Source organism: Trichosurus vulpecula, chromosome 1, assembly GCF_011100635.1.
Source record: "Trichosurus vulpecula isolate mTriVul1 chromosome 1, mTriVul1.pri, whole genome shotgun sequence".
Classification (NCBI taxonomy): Eukaryota; Metazoa; Chordata; class Mammalia; order Diprotodontia; family Phalangeridae; genus Trichosurus; species Trichosurus vulpecula.
In genome coordinates, this window is record NC_050573.1 from 37,250,971 (window position 1) to 37,274,920 (window position 23,950).

General features: G+C 44.1%; 1 protein-coding gene across 1 annotated transcript; it reads right to left on the reverse strand.

Annotated features, from left to right (window-relative positions):
* Positions 1–1,225: 1,225 nt before the first annotated feature.
* VPS37B (VPS37B subunit of ESCRT-I) lies at positions 1,226–22,721 on the reverse strand. Its single transcript, XM_036764913.1, has 4 exons — positions 22,581–22,721; positions 6,178–6,349; positions 5,225–5,307; positions 1,226–4,382 (listed from the first exon to the last, which is right to left on the reverse strand). Exons 1-4 carry the CDS (start codon positions 22,719–22,721, stop codon positions 3,879–3,881), a joined length of 900 nt encoding a protein of 299 aa, XP_036620808.1. The 3' UTR covers positions 1,226–3,878.
* Between the last annotated feature and the right edge of the window lie 1,229 nt (positions 22,722–23,950).

Consider the following 23,950-nt stretch of genomic DNA (forward strand, 5'->3'; position numbering starts at 1 on the left):
ATCCTTGGAGGGGATTTTAAAGCCTCATTTTCTGAGTACAGCTGACTTAGAAAAATATTTCCTTTACTTAGGAGCAAAGAGATCTTTAAGAAAAGGTCTGGCAATCTTAAGGGATGCTTGGAAAGGGACTCCTTCAACCTAGGTGATCAGTGACAAGAAAAAACCTGGCATAATGTGATGTACTCTGGACTATCAACGTCATGGGTTCTACAATCTATTAGCTGTGTGGCCAGGAGTATTTCCATTTCCCATCTGTAAAACTGAGATATTACCTGCTCCACCCATCTCACACCCTCTCATAAAGTTGCTGTTTTGAATAACAAAGTGACAGGTGTGAAAATACTCCGTAATGGGGCAGCTAGGTGGCACAGTGGTTAGAGCACTGGTCAGGAGGACCCGAGTTCAAATCCAGACTCAGATACTTGACACTTACTAGCTGTTGTGACCCTGGGCACGCCACTTAACCCCAAGTGCCTCACAAAAAAAGAAAAAAAGAAAATAATAGCAGAACATCACATGTACACACATAAAAGGATTATAATATAACAAGGTAGGGTTTGGTGGTCACCAAGGGGAAGCAGAAGAGGCCATTTCCAGAAACATTTAAAAATAAATGGCATCAAAACATTTTTAAAAATTAAACTGCAATAATGGAGAGTGTAAGAAAGCAAGGAGCGCTTAAAGTGTATACTTTCCCAATCTATTCTCACGAGTCACACAATGGAAGCCTAAGAAAATCCCTCCCAAGTTGTCACTCGTCACTCTCTTACTAGGAAGTCAGTGAAGGAATCCCGGATAATCAGTAACTTTTATAGCCCTGAGGATCACTTGAGCTCTCTGGCCTTAATTAAGCCACCTTTCCTGTTGGAGTGAGGATTGCTCGACCTACTGAATCTGCTTTAACGAAGTTGTCAGGATCTGCTAAGACAGTAAAAGCAGGGAAGTGTCCTTGAAAAATAGAAACAGGCAATACAAACGTGGAGTACTCTTCTTAACTGTGCCCCGACAAGCAGCAGACCGAACGCAAGGGAACCCTCAACGATGTCTCACGGCTGGCTGACAAGGGCACATGGGAGAGGCTTTAATGCAGCCTTTCCCGAGATGATAGGTCATGAAATGCCCATCTAGAAATGAGTCTAACTCTCAGCCCACAAAGCACAAAAGTAACTGATTCATTCATACTGACCAGGCATCAGTGGACCCCAAAAGCAAAGCAAAGTGTCAATGCCGTTGAAGTTCTATTGTTTATTGGAAATAACCGGAGGTCACGGTATCCACAAAGGGCCCCCCCTTAGTTACCCAGCTCAGATTAAGCCCGTCTCAGGCTTTCACATTTGTCCAACCCGACCCTACCCGACCTGTCAAGCTGCCCCAGACAGGTGTTTGGGATCAAGGTAGCTGATTTACAGAAACCTGTACTTTGGTGCTCCTCACTAGCATCACCTCTGAGAACCCACCATCAACGTCCATTCTCTGTTCCTGGGGTAAAAGGGAAGTTCCCCAACAGGAGGAAGGGAAGCTGTTGTTGCCTTCTTTCAAAGGCAGTCAGCGTGAAGTGTTCGATTACTCAGGGGCGCTGAACAAGGGAGAACAAGCAAACTCCAGCACCGTTGGGAAGAGGCAGCACACAGACATATCTAAGCTGTTTTGATCGTCCAGTTTCTTCCAGAACTTTGATCGCTGGAATTCTAGAATAGAACATACTGTAAGTATTCCCCAGGCGGACAATGACAAGATAATTATTAATAATCAGTTCTTTCATTAAAGTTTCCTACAGACCTACACTCACAGTTCCATACGTGGCCCCTGGAAGGAGAGGACAGAGCCAGCCTCTTCGTGCCATTTTTATAATCTCAAAAACAAACCACAAAGGTAAGTACTTTTGGCTGCTGACTCGATGGCTGTGGGAGCCAGATTTCCTTGAAGAGTGGAGCACAGCTGAGGAGGTATAACAGCAATGGCATTTCAACCATCGATAATAACTGGCAAGTCCACTTGACTGACGTGGCACCTAGCATCCTATTAGAGTTTGTTTTCTTTTAAAATGGTCGATTGTCCAGTGGAGTTCAAGTACAGAATCACAACTGTTTACAGGAATGGGTACAAAAGTTGGCACGAGCTGCCAGCAGTCAGACAGAGAGGACGCCCATTGCAGCTGGACCTTTCTCCAAGTTCAAGCACCTTTCAAACCTTCTTTGAAGTTGACCATCAACACCCCAGAAGCTGCCGCTGACACGTGCTGCCCGGGGTGGGGGAGGCCTGCCTGTTTCAGGTTGGGGACGCTCAGAGGCCCTTTCGGAGCAGCTGGGCAGCGTCCCTGGCCACAGCCACAACGCTGAGGCTGAGGCTTAACCAGATGGTACGATACAGAGTTCACTATCAGAGGGGAAGCATCTGTCGATGTGGCTACTAAGAACCTTGGCCTCCTCTATCCATCCCCATCATCTGTGGTCCTTCCTGCAAACCAATTTGAAATGTTTTCCGTAGTCCCTCCCCCCTCCCCCGCTCCCCAAACACCATGTTTCCTGAAGCACCATATTCAGAATCTCTCCCCATCTGCACATCACACAGAGCGCAGAAAATATGACATTTCAGGCTCAACGGGAGAGGGTTTTTCTTCTGTTTTTGCAGACGGATGAACATCAGCGCCATCCTAAGAAAAAGCCTTTCCCTGAAAGGAGAGCCATCGACTCTAGAGGAGACGCTCCCAAGCCAGACTAGAGCAAGCCTATTCCGGAGCCCTTTGAGTCCAAAAGGAAGCTATGGCCACCAGGTGATTGGAAAGGCTAGCCCGGGTCACAAGTCCAATCACCAACAGTGATCGATCCTAAGGCACGGCACACACGTGCAACAATGCATTACTTGCAAGAGAGGAATTTGCATTTTACCTGCACGATAAGTATTCTCTATTTTGGATAGTTTCCCTGAATGGTGCTGTGAGCATCAAACTTTTTTTTGTAGAAAACAGGAAAATTTCACAAGTTGTAAAAATATTTTTGGAGTATTTCTTAGTGGCAATTATTGGGGGCGAGCTCTTTGGGGTCAGGTATGGGAAGGACAGGGATGAAGAGAAAGTATCAGGTATAGAATCCTTAATACAAAAGCCCAGGTCCCACTTCTCTCTCCAGTCCTCTCCATAGGGCCTGGATTTCTGAGGCTCTGGAGGTGGAGACGGCATTTAGGCAAGTGCAAACTTTGCGTTGCGGCTTCTAAGCATCTTAAAAGCAGCAAGGTTGGGAGGGGGGGGGTGAGAGGTGGAGGGTGCTAGTAATGATTTTCCCCCCAAATCAGATTCCATGTAGAAAGTAAATACACCCAATTTAATACCCACTGTGCCCACCTGGGATTTTAAAAGCAGCAGAGAGCCTGAGTGCTGCTTTGCCCCCAAGCAAAGGCAGTTACCACCCAATACTGGCCTGATCAATATGGAATTGGCTTTTGAAAACCAAACTAGAATCAAACATGCTGAAGTGAACTGCAACGGGAACACAATTCTAGATGTGGCTGGAACGAGGGCAGGTACCTAAGCTTTTCTCGTAACCCAAATTTCTCAGCACTAGAACATTAAGAGATCTCACTGAGAGCCACAAACAAACCTAGAGTAGGTCAGCTTCTTTCTCCAGCCCAGCTTATAAAACCTGCTGGACTTATACAAATCAAGTGGCATCATACTACCTACCAAAGGAACTAGGATTCTAAAAACACAGCACATTCTTGCCCCATGAGAAATGGAGCCCCCAGACAAGACAGTCTGACCTTTTTCTCCTCCCATGCGTGCAGAGCCCAGAAGGTTCCCCAACAGATGGGGAAAGAGTTTCACGGGAAGGAGTAATACAAACTCTAAGCACTGACCCAGGGATGGAGGTGCAGCTGCAGACTCACTGAAGGATGAAGCCAGGATGTGGAGGAAGCCTCGGAGGAGGTCTCTGAGGAAGGGCCGGAGGGTATGGTGATGCAAACTGAGGAGGGTATCCTGGCTGAGGATTGTGACCAATAGATGGAAGGCCCACCCTGGGGGGAAGAGGAGGGCACTGTAATCCTGGGTAAGGAAGAGCCTGTCCTGATCCCATGGCCACTGTAAATGGAGTCGCGAACCGTCCAGCAGGGACTGGGGGTGGTGGTGGAGGGATGCGCCGGGGCACAACAGACGGGGGCACACTGGCATCTGAAGCTGGGTAGGGCACCATAGGAACTGGTGTTGGATCTGGCACCCTGGGCTGCAGCTGGACTTGGGCCTTTGGAAGTCTCTGGCCCTTAAGCACCATTTCCTGAAGTTTCTCAATTTTTACTCGACGTAAATGGGCTAGTTTCCGTTTATTTTGATATTCATCGATGAATGAATCGAGTGGGACCTCTCCATCAAGGAACTTCTCCGCCATGTTCTGAAATAATGAGTAAATACTAAGTTAGAGGGTCTGGAATCAAAACAGAAGCTCCAACTCTGTACCAGAGACCCTCTGGAGCTACGTGGCTCCCACAGGAACAAACGAGGCAGAGGAGAAGAAACCACTGCCTCTCCGTTCAGTCAGGTGGGTGCCTCTTGATTTGATTCCCATCTACTTTTTTAACTCCTTCCAGAAAAATGACTGTTTATGTCCCTTAGTCCCTAAAAAAACCATTTAATGAGGCTCTCCCACCATGCTACACACTCAGAGAGTCACCCTGCCAGGCTCTGGCCTCTTGGTTAAACCAGCAACATGGGACGACATTCCTCAGCTCTTACTGAAGCTTAAGCCAACACCACTCAGTCTCACAGTCCAACACATTTTTTAGACAGTTCCCTTAAAGGTCTCTCGTCTGTTCTCTCCCATTTATCATGGTGGCTGGCTAGAGACAAAGCCAATCATGTTTAGGAAGCCAGCCAGCTGTGCCCTGCTCAATGTCACCCGCACCCGGGCCACACTCCGCTCCTGGCCATCTGCAACCTAAACACCCCCCCAGCACTACACCTGCTGCACCAGCAGCTCTCCAACATTGCTGATGTATTTCTTATACAACGCCCACATAACAGACAAGTTTATAATTTATTGGCCCTGACTCCACAGGAAGGGACTTACTTGTTCTACTGTGAAGACCTTTCCCTAGTGCTGTAGTCTAGAGGTAGGAAATGTGGGATATTCAAATCAACATGTATTAAGCACCTACTGCATGCCAGTGTGTAAAGCCCTAGGACAGGTGCCGGGGATACAAAGACGGTCCCAGGCAGAGTGGCAGTTCACCTCACCTCTGTATCTTCTTCAATCTTGGCTCCCTCTGTTTGAAGAAGGGCTAGCAACGTCTCCAGAGAAGCACTGCTGGACTGCTGATCTGTAAAAGGCAAGAGAAGGGAGAGTGAGGCACCCAGATGTTTCTCGGGAGTCTCTCCTTCTTGGAAGGTGCACACACCTGCAAAAACACACCAACGTTTAAACTTATCTTCTGCAAGTTGCTGCTAATGAATTTATTTTAATTTGGGAAGCCAAGAGGAGCCACATCTTCCTGCTTATAACTGGTTGTCGTCTTGGGAAACTGCTTCCCACTGCTCCTGAAGAGAAGCAAGCAGAGTACCAGGAAACAGTGCGCTGGGGGAGCTCTGGGGAGGGCCCGGAGACACCCAAGAGCACATATGCTGCTTGTGTTAACATACCACGGCCACAACAACAGGTCATGGTATTAACAGGATTTTAAAGAAAACTGCGGAAGCCAAATTCAGTATCTCTCTGAGTACCACTGAAGTATTCAATATGCACACCAAATCATTTCCTCAATTTTTTTCATATATAAAATACGAAATTTAGCATTACAGTAAAATATTCTAAGCAGAGGTTTGGGAGAAAAGAAAAGTGAACGGTGATATTAATTATGTTTTCCACATTTAAGGCAATACTTACATTTTTCAATATTATATTGGGGGGTTATATTCATTACATGGGAGGAGAAATACGGCCGGCAAGCCAATTCCGTTCCTCCAATTCTATTTCCAGAAGATTGCTATGCTCTTCTGTCATCTAGAGAAGGTTATGGTCTTAGGATAATGAAATAAAATCTGTTTGTAATAGACAGCAAAATTCTAAAACCAACTTCCCACTGCTACTGAATGACCATTCTAGCATCTAAACTCAGTCATGGATCACCATCTACCTGAAAAATGTCTTTCCTTGCCTTTTATTCTTAAAAATACCACCCCAGGAAAGTTACCTAATTTGGTTTTCTTGATCTGATAGGCTTCAAAGAGAACCTGTAGCTCCTGGTATTTTTGGGTCAAACTGGCTTTCAAAGTTTCCAGCTGTGGTTGGTACAAAAGATTTCCTTCTGCCAGGCTTCGGTTGTTGGCAAGAGTCATCTCTTTGTTAAGCTGAACGTTCTCTGTCTGCAAAGGACACGCACGTAGGAGAACCAAAAGCACATTATTATAGTTCATTGGTGAATCCCAAAAGGCCTCTCGCTCCAAATACCCCCAATCCATCTGTTTTACAAGCATTTTTACTCGGGCATTGTCTACAAGGAAGGCAGATTTCAGTTCATACATAGTCCCATTGGTTTATATGTAATCTTAGAATCAATTTTAATACTACCCCACCCCCAAATCTTTAAGCGAGAGAGAGAGAAAAAGGGAAGAAGAAAGAGCTTTTTACACAACATCTCGTCAGGGTACTGTCTCAGCCATTACTTAGTTATGAGTTTAATTTAAATATTTACAGAGCACCTTGAATTCCTGAATACTGCCACTGGTTTTTCTAGATCACAGCTCTATGGATTTAAGACATCCTTTTTTTTTTTTTAAAGAGATTTAAGAATCCATTCTTTCAGGGGGCTCAGACAGTAATTTGAGGTAGAAAGGCTGGTACAGTATCAACTCAGCCTTAATAATCAGATTTAGAGATCAAAGGGAAAAATCCAAGAGCCTAGGATTTCATCAAGTCTGAAGTGACACTGTTGATTCTCTTATCTTCAGAAATGGGGGTGAGGTGGGAATTGATGCTTCCTTCAGACCTAGTTCTTTAAAGCTGTTATGGTCTAATAAAAGATGACACAAAGTTGGAAAGGCTTGTTATACTCCTTTGGATCATCAGCCAACATCCTGCTTTCTGCAGTCCCACATTTTTCCTTCCAAAAGATGGGAAATTATTCACTAAGACTTTTAAGAACCTGCTTTCTTAAATCTTAATACATGCAGCTGGGAGGTAGGAAAGAAATCAGTCAATAAACATTTATCAAATGTCTACTATGTGCCTGGCTCTGTGTCAAGGACTAGAAGAAGAAAGAGAAAAATTCGCCAACCCTCCAACAGAAGTTCACCCATAGTCAAACCCTCCTACCCATTCATATATTTTGAGGGAAGTAGCAAAGTGAAGATTACCTTAAAAATAACAATAAGCATCTATATATATATGCTTGCAGCTCTCTTTTTCTCTTTCTAGGATTTCTTTTATATATCACAACCTGCCCACAGCAACCTCTCTCTCTAGCTTTTCCATTTCATCAGGACAAAATTCCTTACCAAGGTTACCTTACCTTCTGTCCACAGCCTCTTGTCCAACCCAACCTAGATCTAGTTTTCTCTTCTGCCATCTGATCTGTTTTAACTGTTTTTGCTACATCTTGGATGAATTCAGTATATATCACTTGACTACGGCCTGCTCATATTCATTTATAGACTATGCATAACGCGCTGTATATTCAGATGGATGTACCCACAGGTTTCTCTTTGACATACCGAAATATAACAGAAGTAAGAGCTCAACTTTCCATACACATTAACACTATCATGCAAATTAGCCGAGCCTCAGGCACAGCTACAAAGAAATTAGGCCCAGCATAAAATCAATCCAGCCCTAAATTAAAATTCAAATTAAAAATAAAGCTAGTCACCAAGGTACAGTGAAAAAGCCGGGAATATTCCAAACTCAGAGCAGCCAGAGGAATAAGCTACCTCCCCGGCTATCTTCAGTGATTAACTCAGACCATTCTTGTACTCAGGTGGAAGTGAGAGGAAGCAAAACAGGAGGATCAGAGCACTGAAGACTAGTTCTAAAAACAGTGATCCTTAATACACATCGATTTATTCTCAGGACACCTTACAAGTATAACTGGATTCGTAAAAATCAAAGAGCCGTACATACAGGGGGAATGACCCCAAGGAAACATGCCTAACTGAATTTATCCACCCACAAAACCGTTCCCTTTCAAAAGTCAGTTTATGAGGCTTTTTTGATTTTCCAAAGAACAAAAACACCTCCTCTCTAAAAGCTGAACTATTTACTGGATATTAACCCAAGGAAATCCCCTCTGACTATCATCACAGGCTCAGAAGTACCTTTCCCCTCAGTGTAGCCCACCAGGCCTGAGAATAATTTCAATAATCCAAGGTAGGACGAGGCAGTCTAGAATTAACTGTAAAATCCAAAAGTAACTAAAATCTGGCTCTACCAGAACATCCTAGGACTTATTTCACTCCGTATCCCAAGGTTCCTAGATGAAACTTTCCTCAGCTAGGGGCTTCAGAGAGCAAGGTCTTTTAAAACTGTAGGTAGGTACTGGTGCTTCCAGTGGGAAAAAAAGGCCTTTTAAAATAGTTGTGAGGGGTAAACCGTTCACCTACTTACTTAGTTCTCTAACTGAAATGGTTCCCACGCCACCCTATTTCCTTTCATTTCTAAGCTTAAAAGTACAAGGGAAATATACAAATAATCACAAACTCACAAGTGGGAAAGTAAACTATCTCCCAAAGAAACCACCCAAAAAATGTCAATCTTCAAATGAACCAGACTTAAAATGGGGCTAACGGGCAACGTTGAGGAAGCCTGAATGGCCAACAGCACACATCAACGGACCTCTGGCTTTTACAGCCTTGGCACAGCATAGACTCGTAAAGACACACTCAGACGAGGCCAGGAACAATCATGAAACAAGCCTAGCAAATTAGCCCCCTCCAAAAAAACCAGTCAATAAGATGTGAAAGCTATCCACAATCAGCCCTACCGCTTAGGCCTTTTGGATTGACTCAAGATTTAAACGTATGGACCTTATCTAGGAGTATACCTGGGAATACTTGTAGAAAGCGCACTACGTTTCAGGTATAAAATTCACAAAAGCATCACTACCTCGAGACACTAAGAATCTATAGTTAGAATACTGTCTTTCAAAAAGCAGGTCCTCAATGACCCCACCTCAAACAATGCCTGTAAAGCAATTTGCCAATTTTAAAACACTCTATCAATAATAATTATTAATAATAATATTAACACACTGTATAGAGAGCCTACCAGTCCCTGAGACCCGATTAACAGATGTCCTCAGCAGAGATCTGGCATGTTTTTAATGGCACTAACAAAAGACGTGCATTATCCTGGGAGCACAAAGTGGTGGATAACAGAAGGAGGCTGAGAGATAGAAAAGCATCTCTTAATTATCAAATGGCAGCTATACATGATAATCTTGGGAAGAATGTCTGGAAACAACCACGGTCAGAGCTGTGTCACGAATGACACTCTTGTGGAATGTCTTCCAAACCAGATAGAAACTACAAGGTGAAATTTGAAGACCCAAGCTGTCCCCAATCTGGCACTTCCATCTAGTTATAATCTTGGATCTACAAACACTGTGGTAGAAAAATCTGTCATCATTTCCATCCTATTTTTCCAGAAAAATTCATTCTGAACTACTTACACAAGCACACAGAGGTCTCGCCTTCTTAATCCAATCACACAAACCTTACTACATAGAAAGACCCATCAGTGACAACAATCACTCCATCCACCCACTCACTTTACCAGACAGTCATGAGTTGCTGTGGCCAAAAGAATTAAGTCACATGGTGGCCACCATTCCAGTAAGGCCCTCCACATTTAACCAGGCTGATCCTCAGAAAACAGACCCAGTTTCTAGATCCACACTCAAAACTTTTCTAGGGTCTTCCAGCTCTTCTTGTGGTTGTGTTTGTCCTTCATTCTTGAGGAGGACCACGACATCAGGGAGATGAGGACATGACTCGAAGCTGACTTGGATTTGAGTGAGGGAGGGCTGTGCAAGGTCACCAGCCTCACTTTCTCCTCCAGAGCCACCCAGCTCTTATACTCCACAAAGGCAAAGCCTTATAGAACCCAAGGTCACTTCTACCAGAGAAATGACTAGGATTTTTTCAAAGGTAACACAACTGTGTTAGGAATCCACCTTCAACCTAGGAATGGAATAAGGTATGCAAAGCAGCCACTCATTTGGTCCTCACAGCAGCCCTGAGAAATAAACACTCATCCTATTTTGCAGAGGAATTGACTGAGAAGATCAGAGAGGTGAAATGACTTAGCAAGCAGACACTCATCAAGGAGGTATAGTCCTTGCCTGAGTACAGCCTTTCTTTGCCACATCCTTCCTTTGCACTATACCACACACTGCCTCTAAAAAGCAGGCAGAATTCTAGTGCCTAAGAAAAACTAACTACAGCATTCCTCAAAAAGTCAAGAGGACAGGTGGAATCTGTTCTAGGCAATGAGAGACAGAGAGATGGAGAGAGACACAGGGCAGAGAGACAGAGAGAGAGAGAGAGAGAGAGAGAGAGAGGAGTGAGAGAGAGAAGATAGAGAAGATGGGGGGGGAGAGAGAGAGAGGAGTGAGAAAGAAAAAGAGAGAGAGGGCAGACAGAGAGAAAGAGGAGAGGGAAGAAGGGGGAGAGGGGGAGGGAGAGAGCGAGCATGTGAGTGTTACTCTTGACACAGGACTAAACTTCAGAAAACATTAGTCATCAGAATGTTTGTATTTAAACAAAGAAACAACACAATAGTTGCCTCACTTGTTCTGTACAATTTTAAAGTTACTCATTTTGAGTTGTCTACCTACTAAGACCAAAGACTGGTGAACAATAACACCTAATCTGACTTTCACTAATATGTCTCAATTTTCTTTTCTGCAAATTAAGAGTTTATATGTCACTAGGCAATTGTGAGGCCTTAAAACTTCACTAAAGCTTTTGGGGACACCATGTGTTTTTAATGACGATAAAGTACTTTTAAATCATAATACAGAAGTTAAGCAAATGATGCTTCCCTATTTAGCCTATACTAAGGGAAAGGCAAGAGACCAGCTCTTTTCTAAACTGTTATCTCTCCCAGCAATAAGTATTTATGGTATGTTTGCTCAGTGATTATTAATATCCTATATTAATGGTTACTATTAATAAAAACAGTCATGATGTCTAATGAGAAACTATTTTTTTTACTCTCATAATGACAGCACAGCCTTTGCTTTGAAGTGAAGGAAGAATAAAAAGTAATTTTGATCATGATCATAACTGCAGCTAATTCTAAACAAACTACTAAAGAGAAGGCAGCATTATGGCAGAGTGACACTGAACTGCACTGGCCTTCCAAATGAAAGCCACAATGCTTTAGTAAAAACTTCTCAGATGTCCTTTCAAAGATTTATCAAGATAAACAAACAAATAATCTGAAGACATGACTCATACATGTTATTATCTTTTTTTATAATATGCTGAAAAATGCCTAAATTCTATTACACGCCATTAGCGTACTGTCCTTTCTCAAAGCGTATGCTTAAAATCAAGCCAATCACTAACTAAAGCTTGAATTGACAATGAAAATGAAGTCCACAGTTATTTTAAGCACGTATGTGAACAAAAACCTGGATACTGAAACAATTTCTATATTAGAAAAGTTGAAGTGACTAAGCCAGAACACAACAGGTCTGAAGGATTAGGCCATAAAGATCAAATTTCTCCAGTAAGGTTAACCTGTAAAAAAAGCAGTAGAGTTTAGGCTAACAATAATAACTGAAGGGACGGGCTGCCTCAGGGGCTAATGGGTTCCCCTCCACTCAAGGTTTTGGAAACAAAAGCTGGATGACCACTTGTCAGGTATAATGGGAAATTTTTTATCCTGTCTATCCGGGTTGGATTAAACGGCCTGTGAGAGCCTTTCCAACTGAGATTCTGTAAGCACCAAGCCAACACAGGCTCCAATTACTTCAACTCTGATTCCTACAGAAGTCTTACTGGAAAAAAAATAACTGCAATTTTTGGCTGGATTGTTTGATGTGTTTAGATCAATAACAGTATTTAAAACCCTGCCTTGTGAAAACGTCCCAAAATACAGCAAATCTGTGGGCTGTGTGAAACCATCTCCAAGGAGACAGCCTACTTGTAAAAGGAAATCTACCAGCTGCTTATCAAGAGTTCAAGCGGGACAAGCTCCTCAGCAAGCAGAAAAATTCATTACTTCATAAACCAATATATGGATTAATGAAAGACAAGATCTGATGCATTTGGTGGAAGACGGCCCAGTTGTCTTTGCTGAGATTAAAATTAACAAATGGTGGTGGGATTTAAACTAACACAATCTTCTCCACGTGGAACTGGTTTGCATGTGAAAAATCAGTATACCATTAACATTATAAGCCATTCTTGAAGAACAAATGACCGAGTCTTCAAAATGGGAGAGTGAGACAAATAAGACATGGAACCAGTACTATCTATCAGTCTGATGGTTCTTAGATGCGATAGTAATCATTGTCATTTTTATAAGATAAACATAAAAAACCAGATCTCTTTGGTAAATATTTGGTCAAAGTAAATGCCTGCTGCATCCTCTCCCTACTGAACCACTTCTAGGTGGGTGACCCCCAAAGTGGTCAGACTTAGTGTTTGCGTTTTGGGGTTTTTTTATTCTTATTCTGAACTTCTCAAACACAAAAAGAAAATGAATATTTCCAAAAACAAAGTTGAACAGAAAAATTACATGATTACATTACAATAAACTAATGCTTATTACACATAGCTTACTTTTTATTTTAAAACATGTCATAGTATATTATTAAACATTTATATACTATATATAGTATGTGTGTATTATATAGTATATTATTAAACACATTACTTTCAAAACTGTCTTGCTAAAACTTTTTTTTAATGCATCAATGGCCATCTTTTTTCTTTTTTGGCAACTTTATCATTGACTCTCTTCTCCTTCCATAACTGCTCCCCCAATGAAAAACACAATCTTTGTCCTAAATAAGCAGTCAAGCAAAAGAAATCCATACATCTACCATGTCCAAAAATGTATGTCTTGCTCTGCACCTTGATTTTATCAATGCTTCTGTAAGAAAGAGAGCAGCATGTTTCCTCATCAGCCCTTGGGAGTTGGGGCTGGTCATAGCACTGACCAAAGTTCATAACAGAAATTAAAATCACCAGGGAATCGGGAACTGTGGGCAGGAAGGTGGGAATTAAGAGGGAGACATCAGTCATAAACTATCACAATGAATTCAATGTCATTTGTCACTTAAGAGAAAAGAGATGATATCCAATCTCTGCTCCTTACTGCTTGGGTGACCTGGGGCAAGTCATGTCTCCTTTTGGGTGGGGGTGGGGGGGTGGAAAGCTATGTTTCTTGCTCATCCTTCATGGGGCCACCTTCCTAATACCCCATGTCTAACCATGACAGTTCCCTGCTCAGCACCCCTCAGCAGCACTCCACAATCCACACAATAACCCTGAACTAAGTCCCTACTATGTGCCAGGCACTGTGCTAATTAACCACTAGGGCTACAAAGAAAAAGAAAAAGCAGTTCCTGCCCTCAAGGAGTTTACATTATAATGAGGAAGACATGTACATAAACATATACATCTACATACACAGCAGCTGGAAGGCAGCATTAGAGAAGGGCCTAGTCACCCGGATGATCAAGGCCAGCCAGCTGCGTAAGGTGGAGCTTAAGCTGAGTCCTGAAGGAAGCCAGAGGCAGACAACATTCCAGACACAGATGCCAGTGAAAAGGCACTCAGACGAGAGATGGTGTCCACTGTATGAGAAGTGGCAAGGAGGCACCCACAGCTGGACTAGAGATCGCAAGGAAAGGATTAAGGTATGAGGAGACTGGAAAGACAGGAAGGAGTTGGGTTGTGCAGAGCTTTAAATGGCAAACAGAATGGTCCATATCTGATCCTAGAAGCAGTCATAAGGAGCCACAGGAGTTTACTGAATTGGCGGGAGAGACCTATGCTTTAGGAAAATCTTGTTGGCAGCAACGGGGAGGACAAATGAGTGTGGGGAGAGGGTTGAGGCAGACAGTCTACTTAGACTGAAATAGTCCAGGCAAAAGATGAAGAAAGTCTGAACCAAGGTGATGGCTGCGTAAGTGGAGAGGAGACACGTGCAAGAGATACTACTAAGAAATAGAAAGACTCAGCAATAACTGAAGGATGAAATGAAGGATAACACCGAGGGGTCAGACTGGAAGGATGAGGGTGCCCTCGAGAGCAACAGGAAAATTTAGAAGGAGAGCGGGTTTGGGGGAAAAGAATGACTTCCATATTGGACTTGAGGTAGAGATGCCTACAGAACATTCAGTTCAAAATGTCCAATAGGCAGTTGATGATGTGGGACCAGAGCTCAGGAGGGAAACTAGGGTCAGATACACATTGTACCTCCAGAATCATCTTGATGGGAGCTGATGAGCTCAACATCAAGATGTAGAGCTGAGCCTTTGGGGACACTCGGTGAGCATGACATCGATGAAGAGCCAGCAAGTGAGACTGAGGAGAAATGATCAGAGAGATGGGAGAATAGAGAGAGCAGAGCGATGAAAACCTAGAAGGGCCACAAGTCAATAGTGCAGAAAAGTCAGGAAGGATGAGGAATAAAAAAAGGCCATTAGACTCAGCAATTAAAAGATCCTTGGTAACTCTGGTGAGAGAAGTTTTAGTTGAATGGTGAGGTTAGAAGCCAGACCTCAAAGAAGAAAGGAAGTGGAGTGTAGATGTGTAGATGGCTATTTCAAGGTATTTGGCTAAGAAAGGAAGGAGAGACAGAGAATGAGAATTAACATGGTAGAACCTAGTGAGGATTTTTAAGGATGGTGGAGGCATGTTTGTAAGTAGCAGGAAAGGATCCAGTAAAGATGGAGGGACTCAAGATTAAAAAGAGAGGGGAGCTGTATACCAAGCTAAGGTCAAAATGGGGAGATGATTTAGACATAAAGGATGATACCATAAGCAAGTTAGAGAAGCATGGAATAGTTTACCCGTCAGATCCAGAGAGAAGGGAAGAATTTATGACCAAGCATGAGACAGAGGCATCACAAGATAGAAAATGGATAATTCTGATTACATTAAAAAGGTCTTGCACAAACAAAACCAATTCAGTCAAGATTAGAAGGAAAGCAGAAAACTGGTGCAGAAATTTTCACAGCAGGTTTCTCTGCTAAAGGCCTCATTTCTCAAATATATAGAGAACTGAGTCACATTTATAAGAATGAATCATTCCCCAACTGATAAATGGTCAAAGGAAATAAAAAGGCAGTTTTCAGAGGGAGAAATCAAAGCTATCAATAGTCATATCAAAAAAATGTTCCAAATCACTATTGATTAGAGAAATGCAAATTTGTAAGAGTCCGAGGTACCACCTCACACCTTCCAAATTGGCCAAGATGTTGTTGTTTGTCCTTCTTTCTCGAAGAGGACCAAGCCATCAGGAAAATGATGCCATGACTTGCACGTTAAGTGAGGGAGGGCTATGCAAGGTCACCAGCTTCACTTTCTCCTCTGGAGCCATATGGATAACTAGAGATGGCCCCTGGCTAAGATGACGGAAAAGGAAAATGACCAACGTTGGAGGGGATGTGGGAAAATTGGGACACTAACGCACTGTTAGTGGAACTGTGAACTAATCCAACCACTCTGGAGGGCAATTTTGAGCTATGCCCAAGGGTCTATAAAACTATGTATACCTTTTGACCCAACAATACCACTGTTAGGTCTGTATTCCAAAGAGATTAAAAAAAGAGGACCTATGTGTACAAAAATATTTAGAGCAGCTCTTTTTGTGGTGGCAAAGAACTGGAAATTGAGGCGATGCCCATCAACTGAGGAACGTCTGAACAAGCTGTGGTATATGATTGTGATGAAATACTATTAGTGATACAAGAAATGATGAGCAGGATGCTTTCAGAAAAAACTGGAAAGACTTACATGAACGGATGCAAAATGAAGTAAGCAAAACCAGGAGAACATTGTATACAGTAGCAGCAATGTTGTATGATGATCAGCTGTGAATGACTTAGCTACTGCCAGCAATACAAAGAACCAAAGCCACTGCAGAAGACTTATGATGAAAGAACCGATGGAGTCCGAATGCAGATCAAAGCAGACTATTTTTTGTGGCAGTTTTTTGGTTTTGGTCTGTCTCTTTCACAACATGACTAACGTGGAAAGATATTTTGCATTGACTCTTTGTTTATAGCCTACTTCAACTGCTTGCCTTCTCAATGAAGCCGGGGAGAGGAAAGAGAGAATTTGGAACTCAAAATTTCTAAAAAATGAATGTTAAAAATTGTTTTTGTAATTGGAAAAGAATAAAATTTTTTAAAAAGACAGTGGGGGTAATGAGCTAGTGAAGGTAAGAGATGGAATTAAAGGCTCTGCCTTTGTCAAGGTGGACCACCTCTTCATCATAGTCAGAAGTTAAACAGGAAACAGTCAATAATATCAAGAGGGTTCTGAGATGAAAAGAGGGAACCCTCAAGTTAACAGCCTCAGTTTTTTCAAATAAAATGAACTTAACCTAGCATTAAAGACATTCACAATGCTTCCCCAACCTCATTTCATTCTACTTCCTTGCACACATTTTATATTCTGATAAGGACTTTGCCCTCTGTGACTACTTTGCATTTTAAGCAGGTTAGGAACGTACTTCCTTCACCAAATACCAGGTGAGATCCTTCTCTCTTCCTTCACTGACCGCAGGTGCTAACTGCTGCATGAAGACTTCCATCCCTCTCCCTAAAAGGGCTCTGTCTCTTCCTCAAATGTCTTAGAACTTTTCTGCAAAGAAGCAATCTAGATAGTCCAGTCATAGGGAACCAGCTGCCTCACCATACGTGGCTTTCTAGGTCCTTGGGTTTGGCCTTTTGACTGAGCCCATGTTTTACAGAACAAATCCTTTTATTAAGGGGACTTGTTCTGTGAAGTCTGGATTCAGTCCAAGGGTAACACCTGAAGATCTTAGAAGGCAACATGTGGCCTCAAGGCTACAGGTTCCCCACCTGAGGTAGTTTATCTTATATCGAACTTGATTTGTATTTGTGTCTTAACTGCCCCACCCCACCCCCAGTTAGACTGCAAGCTCACTGTGTTCGACAACTGTGTTCAACAAAAAACACTTTTCAACTTAGTACCAAGTTCAAGGTGAAGGGGATAAAAAGCAGGATTATTTTTTTTTCGTTCTTACGCAGCTTTTGGGGCAGGTAGCTGGCATAATAGATAGTGTCCGGCCTGAAGTCAGGAAGATTCATGTCCCTGAATTCAAATCCGGCTTCAGACACTTAGTAGCTGTGACCCTGAGCAAGTTGCTTAAGCCTGTTTGCCTCAGTTTCCTCATCTGCCAAATGAGCTGGACAAGGAAATGGCAAGCCACTCCAGTATCTTTGCCAAGAAAACCCCAAATGGGGTCATGAAGAGTGGGACAGGACTAAAACAAATGAATAACAATGCAGCTTTTTACAATATTTCTGTTTCTGAAGTGATCTCTGGTTAAGTGATAAATTATTTTAAGAAATCATAGTTTAGGGGCAGCTAGGTGGTACAGCCAGTACAGCACCGACCCTGGAGTCAGGAGGACCTGAGTTCAAATCCAGCCTGACACTTGACACTAGCTGTGCGACCTTGGGCAAGTCACTTAACCCCAATTGCCCTGCCTTCCCCCCTCTAAAAAAAAAAAGGAAACGTAGTTTAAAATAAAATCTATTTGAATTTAATCAACTTTTGGATGGTTTTTAACCTTTGCTATCTAAAGAAATTGGTCAGCCAAGATACAAACATACCTTATTCTTCTACAAGAAAACGTCCCTAAACCCTTTCTTAGACCACACTCTATAAAGCAACCTACTAAGTGCTCAATAAACGCTTGTTGATTAACGAGAGCTTATTGTATAAACATTAAAAATCACCTCTACTCTAAATATGTAATCAATGGACAAGATGCTATCTACAAAAAAAAAAAGCCAGCAACTATTAAACCAAAGAAAATTAACTACAAAGAGCTTTTAAGAATAGAGTATTTTAAATTTTACCCACGCATGGCAGTGACTAGGTGAGCGACCACTAAAATTACACATGGATAATTAAAGGTATTCCTGCAAAGTAAGTACTATGCACAGTATGAATCCCTATAACAAGGGTCTGCTATGAAGACCATAACAAAACTGCATTGCTATAAAATAACCTGAAACAAGACTCCATCAACTGGACTGGGACACAATTACTGTAAATACACTTTAGTAACCAACAAGGTTAGTTAGCCATAGTTCCGTCTAACGTACTCTCCTGAATATTTTATACATTTAAGAAGTGCTAAAAGAATAGTACTAAAAGGATGTTAACTTGTCTGTAAAATAAGGTCCTCTTTTGGAGCGCAAGCCAGGATAAAAAGCCAATTTTTGGTTTTATTGAAAGTGAAGAAGTCGAAAAGACATCAACATACATGACTGGACAAAGGAGAAGGCCAGTGACATATCAGAGGGCAGGATAACATCAGGCCGGCCAGAGCACAGTGCCGGCTCCCACAGAATACACAAAGCCCTTAGAATGTGCTCCTAGTGTCTCAGGGAGAGTCAGATAGAAGACTTAAGGAAAGTCACAAATAAGCATTGCACAGAAGGAAAAAAAGCAGAGATGACGTGTGATCAGCAGTGGAGGAAATACACATGGAATGGGAAAAAAAAATTACAGAACTGTAAAAAAATATAAAGAAATAAAATTCAGCTCATAATTTTCTTATGTTCCGAGGCATCTACACACCACCTGGACTGCTCATCCCAAAGCCCATGTCCCATCCAATCCCATGGGCCAAACTCTGGTTGACTCCACCCCTGGGACCTGGGCTTTTGCTTTATCTTGTCTATCTCCCAACTACTTCAGTGCTTTTCTGGGCCATATCTCCAGTCTCCCCCCCCACCCCCCCTACCCCCGCCTTTTCCAGCTCCCCTTTTTGTGTTCTCTTTCCCCATAGAAGGAAGCTGCCGGAGGGCAGGGACCATTATTCTTGCTTATATTTGTTTTGCCAGGATTAATACAACACCAATGTGTAGTAAGCACTTAATAAATGCTTTACCTATTGCCTATCTATTTAAAACTGCACCAAGACCTTTAGGACACCCAGTATAAGCCTTATCAATTTTAAAATTCTTTAAATAAGATCAAAACCATAAACAAACTGAATTTCAAAATGTTCTCTGGGACATTAAGGCAATTCTTTATGTAGGATTTTAAATATGAAACTTCAAGATTTAAACACAAAGGGTTATAGATTCTTAACTATTTGAACAAGGTAGAAGCAATAATTAATTCCTAATGCCACTTCTACATTCCAACCAAGACTAAAGTTTGCATTCAAGCTAAATCTTACTTAGAAAAACCGAGCCATTTCACTAAGTGTTTGTATTTCAGTGCCAGGGATTTAAATTAAGGTTCAGTCCTTTCAAAGAGGCATTATGATTCATGCAGCAGTTCACCACCACTAGTCACAAATCACTCCAGAACATGCCTCCAGGAAATAGACCCCACAAGAGGGTGGAGCTTTTCTCATTTTCCACAAAGCAACTGGGTCTTCCAAACACTGAACATGCTTCAGAGTGCATTTTCAACATGGAGTTTTCCTAGCGATAAAAAGAAAGATTAAGGACTGAATCCACAGTGAAGTCATTACTAACTCTCAGTCAGTGTTACCTCTCAAAATTTAAATCCTTTTACTTAAGTGTCCCAAGAGGCCAAATTTAGCCAAAGCAATCCCCTTTGCGAGACTACTCCTTTTAAGGGACTATACAGTGCAAGTCCAACGTGGTTAAGGCAACCAGATAGAGAAACATTCCTCTTCAATGTAAAAATAACCTTAAATAAAAATAAGTATTTTACATATGAGCCATCAACTTAGCCAATCCCCAATCATAAAATCACTAAGCATATGACCCATTTGAGGATCTCACATGTCAGAATAAAGGGAAGGGTGAGATGACTTGGGGCCAGAGGGAACGATGATCTATATGGCAGTTAGACACTTTTTTAATGGTCTGTGCTCTATTACAACTCATTCACAATAATAAAAAACATGTTACTAACGCATAATACCTAGTTGTCTTTAAACCCAATAAGGAATGCCTTCAAAACCTAGCCACATTTTCCATACACCACAAAATATCCCCTCAGGCTGGAAGAACCTTACTCTACAATTTAAAACACTTTTCTCTGCCAATTAAAAAGGAAAGCTTTTGGTTCCAGTGTAGAGGTTCTACATAGTCCTTTACTGTCTCTCATTCTCTCAACTACAGAACTCCAGAATCAACTTTAACCTAACTATGTTAGGCTCAGGAAAAGGTAAAATAGGTATCTCTTGAGCTCAAGCATTTTATAAAAACTGTCCATGTATTTCATGTAAAGGAATCCTTTTGTCTGGCCATGCTGCACTCTTTCATTAACTGTAACATTAACTATCCCAGAAGACTAAGACAGCAAAAAAATTTCACATTAACAACACACCCAACACTGACACAAGCAAAATTATCAAGCTCAAAAATTCAGTTTCCCCCAACTGTTAAGAGACGTGCCACATATATGACATGGGAAGAAACACGTGCTGTGTGATACACCACGTATGACACCGTAATTAGGGGAGTTGACTAAGGTATTCTGGCATCAACTTAAAGTTTCCTTGTTTTGGGAGTGCTACACCCTAAAAAGTAAACCATCACTGAGTAACTTAACAAGAACTCTGTGGCCTAACCAAGCACAATAAAGTCAGTTTTGAACATGTAAAGGAATAGGCCTTGTCTGAAGGTCAATTGAAGTCAAAAAAGCAGTTAATACTATTAGGTTAATTAAGTTAAAACCTGCCTTCCCCTCTAAACAATCTAAACTTCTGCCTTCCCGCTCCAAGTTCTTAAGGTCCATGGGTCTAGCCTACAAGTTATTTTAGTCAGTCTGAGGAATTGCACCTCTTTATGGTCTTTCTTCCCCGATGGAAAGCTATTTTGTTACCATTCCACGGATACAGTTACCCTGGCTCTCACTGAAACAGTATGATTCCTTGCAGCACACTGATTTCTAGGTATGCGTTACAACACAGAATTAATAACTATGATTTTACTATTAAACTTAAAAAGGCACCCAGCTGACAACCACTGATAGCTTTCACAGCAAGTGGAGGGAACAAAAGGAACCCAATCTTTTCTCTCTGTGTGGAGATAAAACTCACATTCTGTGAGCAAAGGAACTGGGGGATTTAGTCTTATTTTTCAAAATGGAAAATGCGGTCCCGAGACCATAAATGGGGTAAATTTCATCTCGGAGCAGCCTCATTATGTGCCAAGTTGGGAAGCCCTTGAATACAAGGAGTGTATTAACGGAAGGGCTGATACCATCGCACTACACTGGCCTCTCTGTAGTTCAGGACAATGATCTGTTGAGGGTTTTCAGTGTTTCTGAATGTGTAACCTAGACACAAGACCCCTTTTGAAGGAGACTGGCTCAGAGCTGTAGGATTAAAGTCTACACGAGCTTCTAGAGAGGTATTGTGCTATAGGCGTGGGAAGGCTTAGGCTTCAGAGACAAAGGAGGAGAGGTGGATGAGCCTGGGGGGGCTGGAAGCTTCGGTCCACCTGTCCAAGGAGGGTCTGGAGGAGGGGAAGAGAGCTGCCTGTTACCCCATCTCCTGAGCCCGATGGTCTGACGGTAAACCACAGCACAAGGTAATGGGCAAGATGAGGGCAGGAGGGCTTCCGCCTGCCTCCTGGGGTTGGGCACCGAGTGAGATGAGGGGATGAACCCCTTGTTTTTCCCCTATTCCCCCTTTATCTTTGCCACCACGTTACCTGCCCACCCACCCCGGAAGAAAAAAAAACCCTGAAAGCCTGGGCCAGCCGTGCCACCTATGCCCCTCGAAATGGGCACCTGGGGTTGCTATGCAACCTCTTTGTGGTCAGCTGAAAACACTCCGGGCACTCCCACTCCCAACTTTTAGGACCCCTCCGGTTTTCTTCTCCTCCTCCTCCTCCTGTGCATTTCGCCTGCTCTCCATATTTCAGAAAACTTGCACAGCCGGAAGCTGACCCTCTCGCACCCCATTCCTGACCCCCTGAACCCCTGATCTCGGCCTCCCTCAGTTTCCCTCAACTTGCAAACTCACCGCTTCGGAGCCTTTTCCGGCTTGACTCCAAAACTAGACCCAGGGGTCTCCCTCAGCGCCCCCCCCCCACGCCTCTTCTTTCAGATCCCCTGGGGTCCCCTCAAAGCCTCCCCGTCCTCCTGCCGGGCCGCCTGAGCTCCAATGCTCCGCTCCGCCAAACCCCGCCGGCTCTGATCACCCTACCTCAACCCCCACCCTGGTGCTCCCTCGAACCTGCTCTGGCCTCCCGAAGGCCCTCGAGCCCCTCCCTTAATGCCCCCTCAGGCCCCTCGGATCTCCCTTCAGACCCCCACCCCCCAATCCCTCCCGGGTCCCTCCAACCGCCCTCGGGCCCTTCTCCCAGCCCGCGGAGCGCCCCCCCGCCGCGGCGCTCCGGCCCCCCGCGCCCCCCGGCCGGGCCCCCGGCCCCGCTCTCACCTCCTCCATCTCCTGCACCATGCTCGTCAGCTGCTCCTCGTCCTCCAGCAGCTCATTCAGCTGCACCAGCGACAGCCCCGCCAAGCGGCCCGCGACCCCCGCCGCCCCCGGCCCGGGCCCCGCCGCCGCCATCGCCGCCATCGCCCGCCCTGGTCCCGGCCCGGGCCCCGCCGCCTCCGCCTCCGCCGCTGCCCGGCCGCCGCCGCCCCGCCGTCCGCCGCCGCCGCCTCCGGACCGCCGCCTCTCGACGCCGCCGCTCCGCCGCCCTTCTCCTCCCTCGCTCTCTCTGCCCGCTCAGGCCGAGGCGCGCGCCCGCCCCCTCCCGGAGCCCCGCCCACCCGTGGCGCGGTCACGCCTCTCGGTGACGTCACCGCGCTGGGCCTGGGGGAGGGGCTTCTCCCCATTCCCACCAGAAGCGCTGTGGGCCACCGGGATGGCTGAAGTGACGTCAGACGGGGAGCTGATCCGCTCCCCCCGCCCCTCACTAGGGACCCTGCCATGGAAACCCATGGACGGTGGTGACGTCAGAGAGAGAGCGGGATTCCCACCCAGGGGGGTCATTGGAGTGGGAGCCCCCTGGTCTGTATTGATGTCAGGGGGAGGGCAGGGTTCCCACCCAGGGGGGTCATTGGAATAGGAGCCCTCTGCTCTGTAGTGACATCAGGGGGAGGGCAGGGTTCCCACCCACAGGGTTATTGGAATAGGAGCCCCCTGGTCTATGGTGACGTCAGAGCGAGAGCTGAGTTCCCCATCAGCCTCCTCACCCAAACTGGAAGCTTTGGACTGTCACCACACTGGGGACATTGGAGGAGGAGCCCATGGGCCCTGGTGACGTCAGAAGGAGAGTCTGCTTCCTGGGCTCAGATTTAGCACTGCAAGGGACCTTGGAAGTCATGGAGGTCAGCTTCCTCCTCTCAACACAGAAGGCCCTGGGAGAGAAAGTGATTTGCCCAAGGTCTCCCTGCTATTAAATGTCTTGGGGCAGGATTCGAATCCAGGTCCAGTGCTCTGTCCCCTCTGCCATGGAGATATATATGTATATGTGCATATGTATAAAATGTATGTCTACGTATGTATGTGTCTATGTGCATATACAAAATATCTAGAGATGTTGAGATTGGGCACCAGTGCATTGTTGTGATGACCCGTCCTGAGGCATGGGAGTGGGAGAGAATGGACTGTGTAGTAACATCGGAGGAAAAACTGAATTTCCTCCCACTGTGCACATTAGAGCAAGGACCAAGGGACTCTAAGGAAGAGAGAGGGAGAAGCCTATTTCTGCCCTCCTCTCCAACCAACAGAAAAGGGCTGTAGTGACATCAGGCAGAGGCGAGGAGAATTCATGAACCAGCCTGGTGTCACAGAACTGG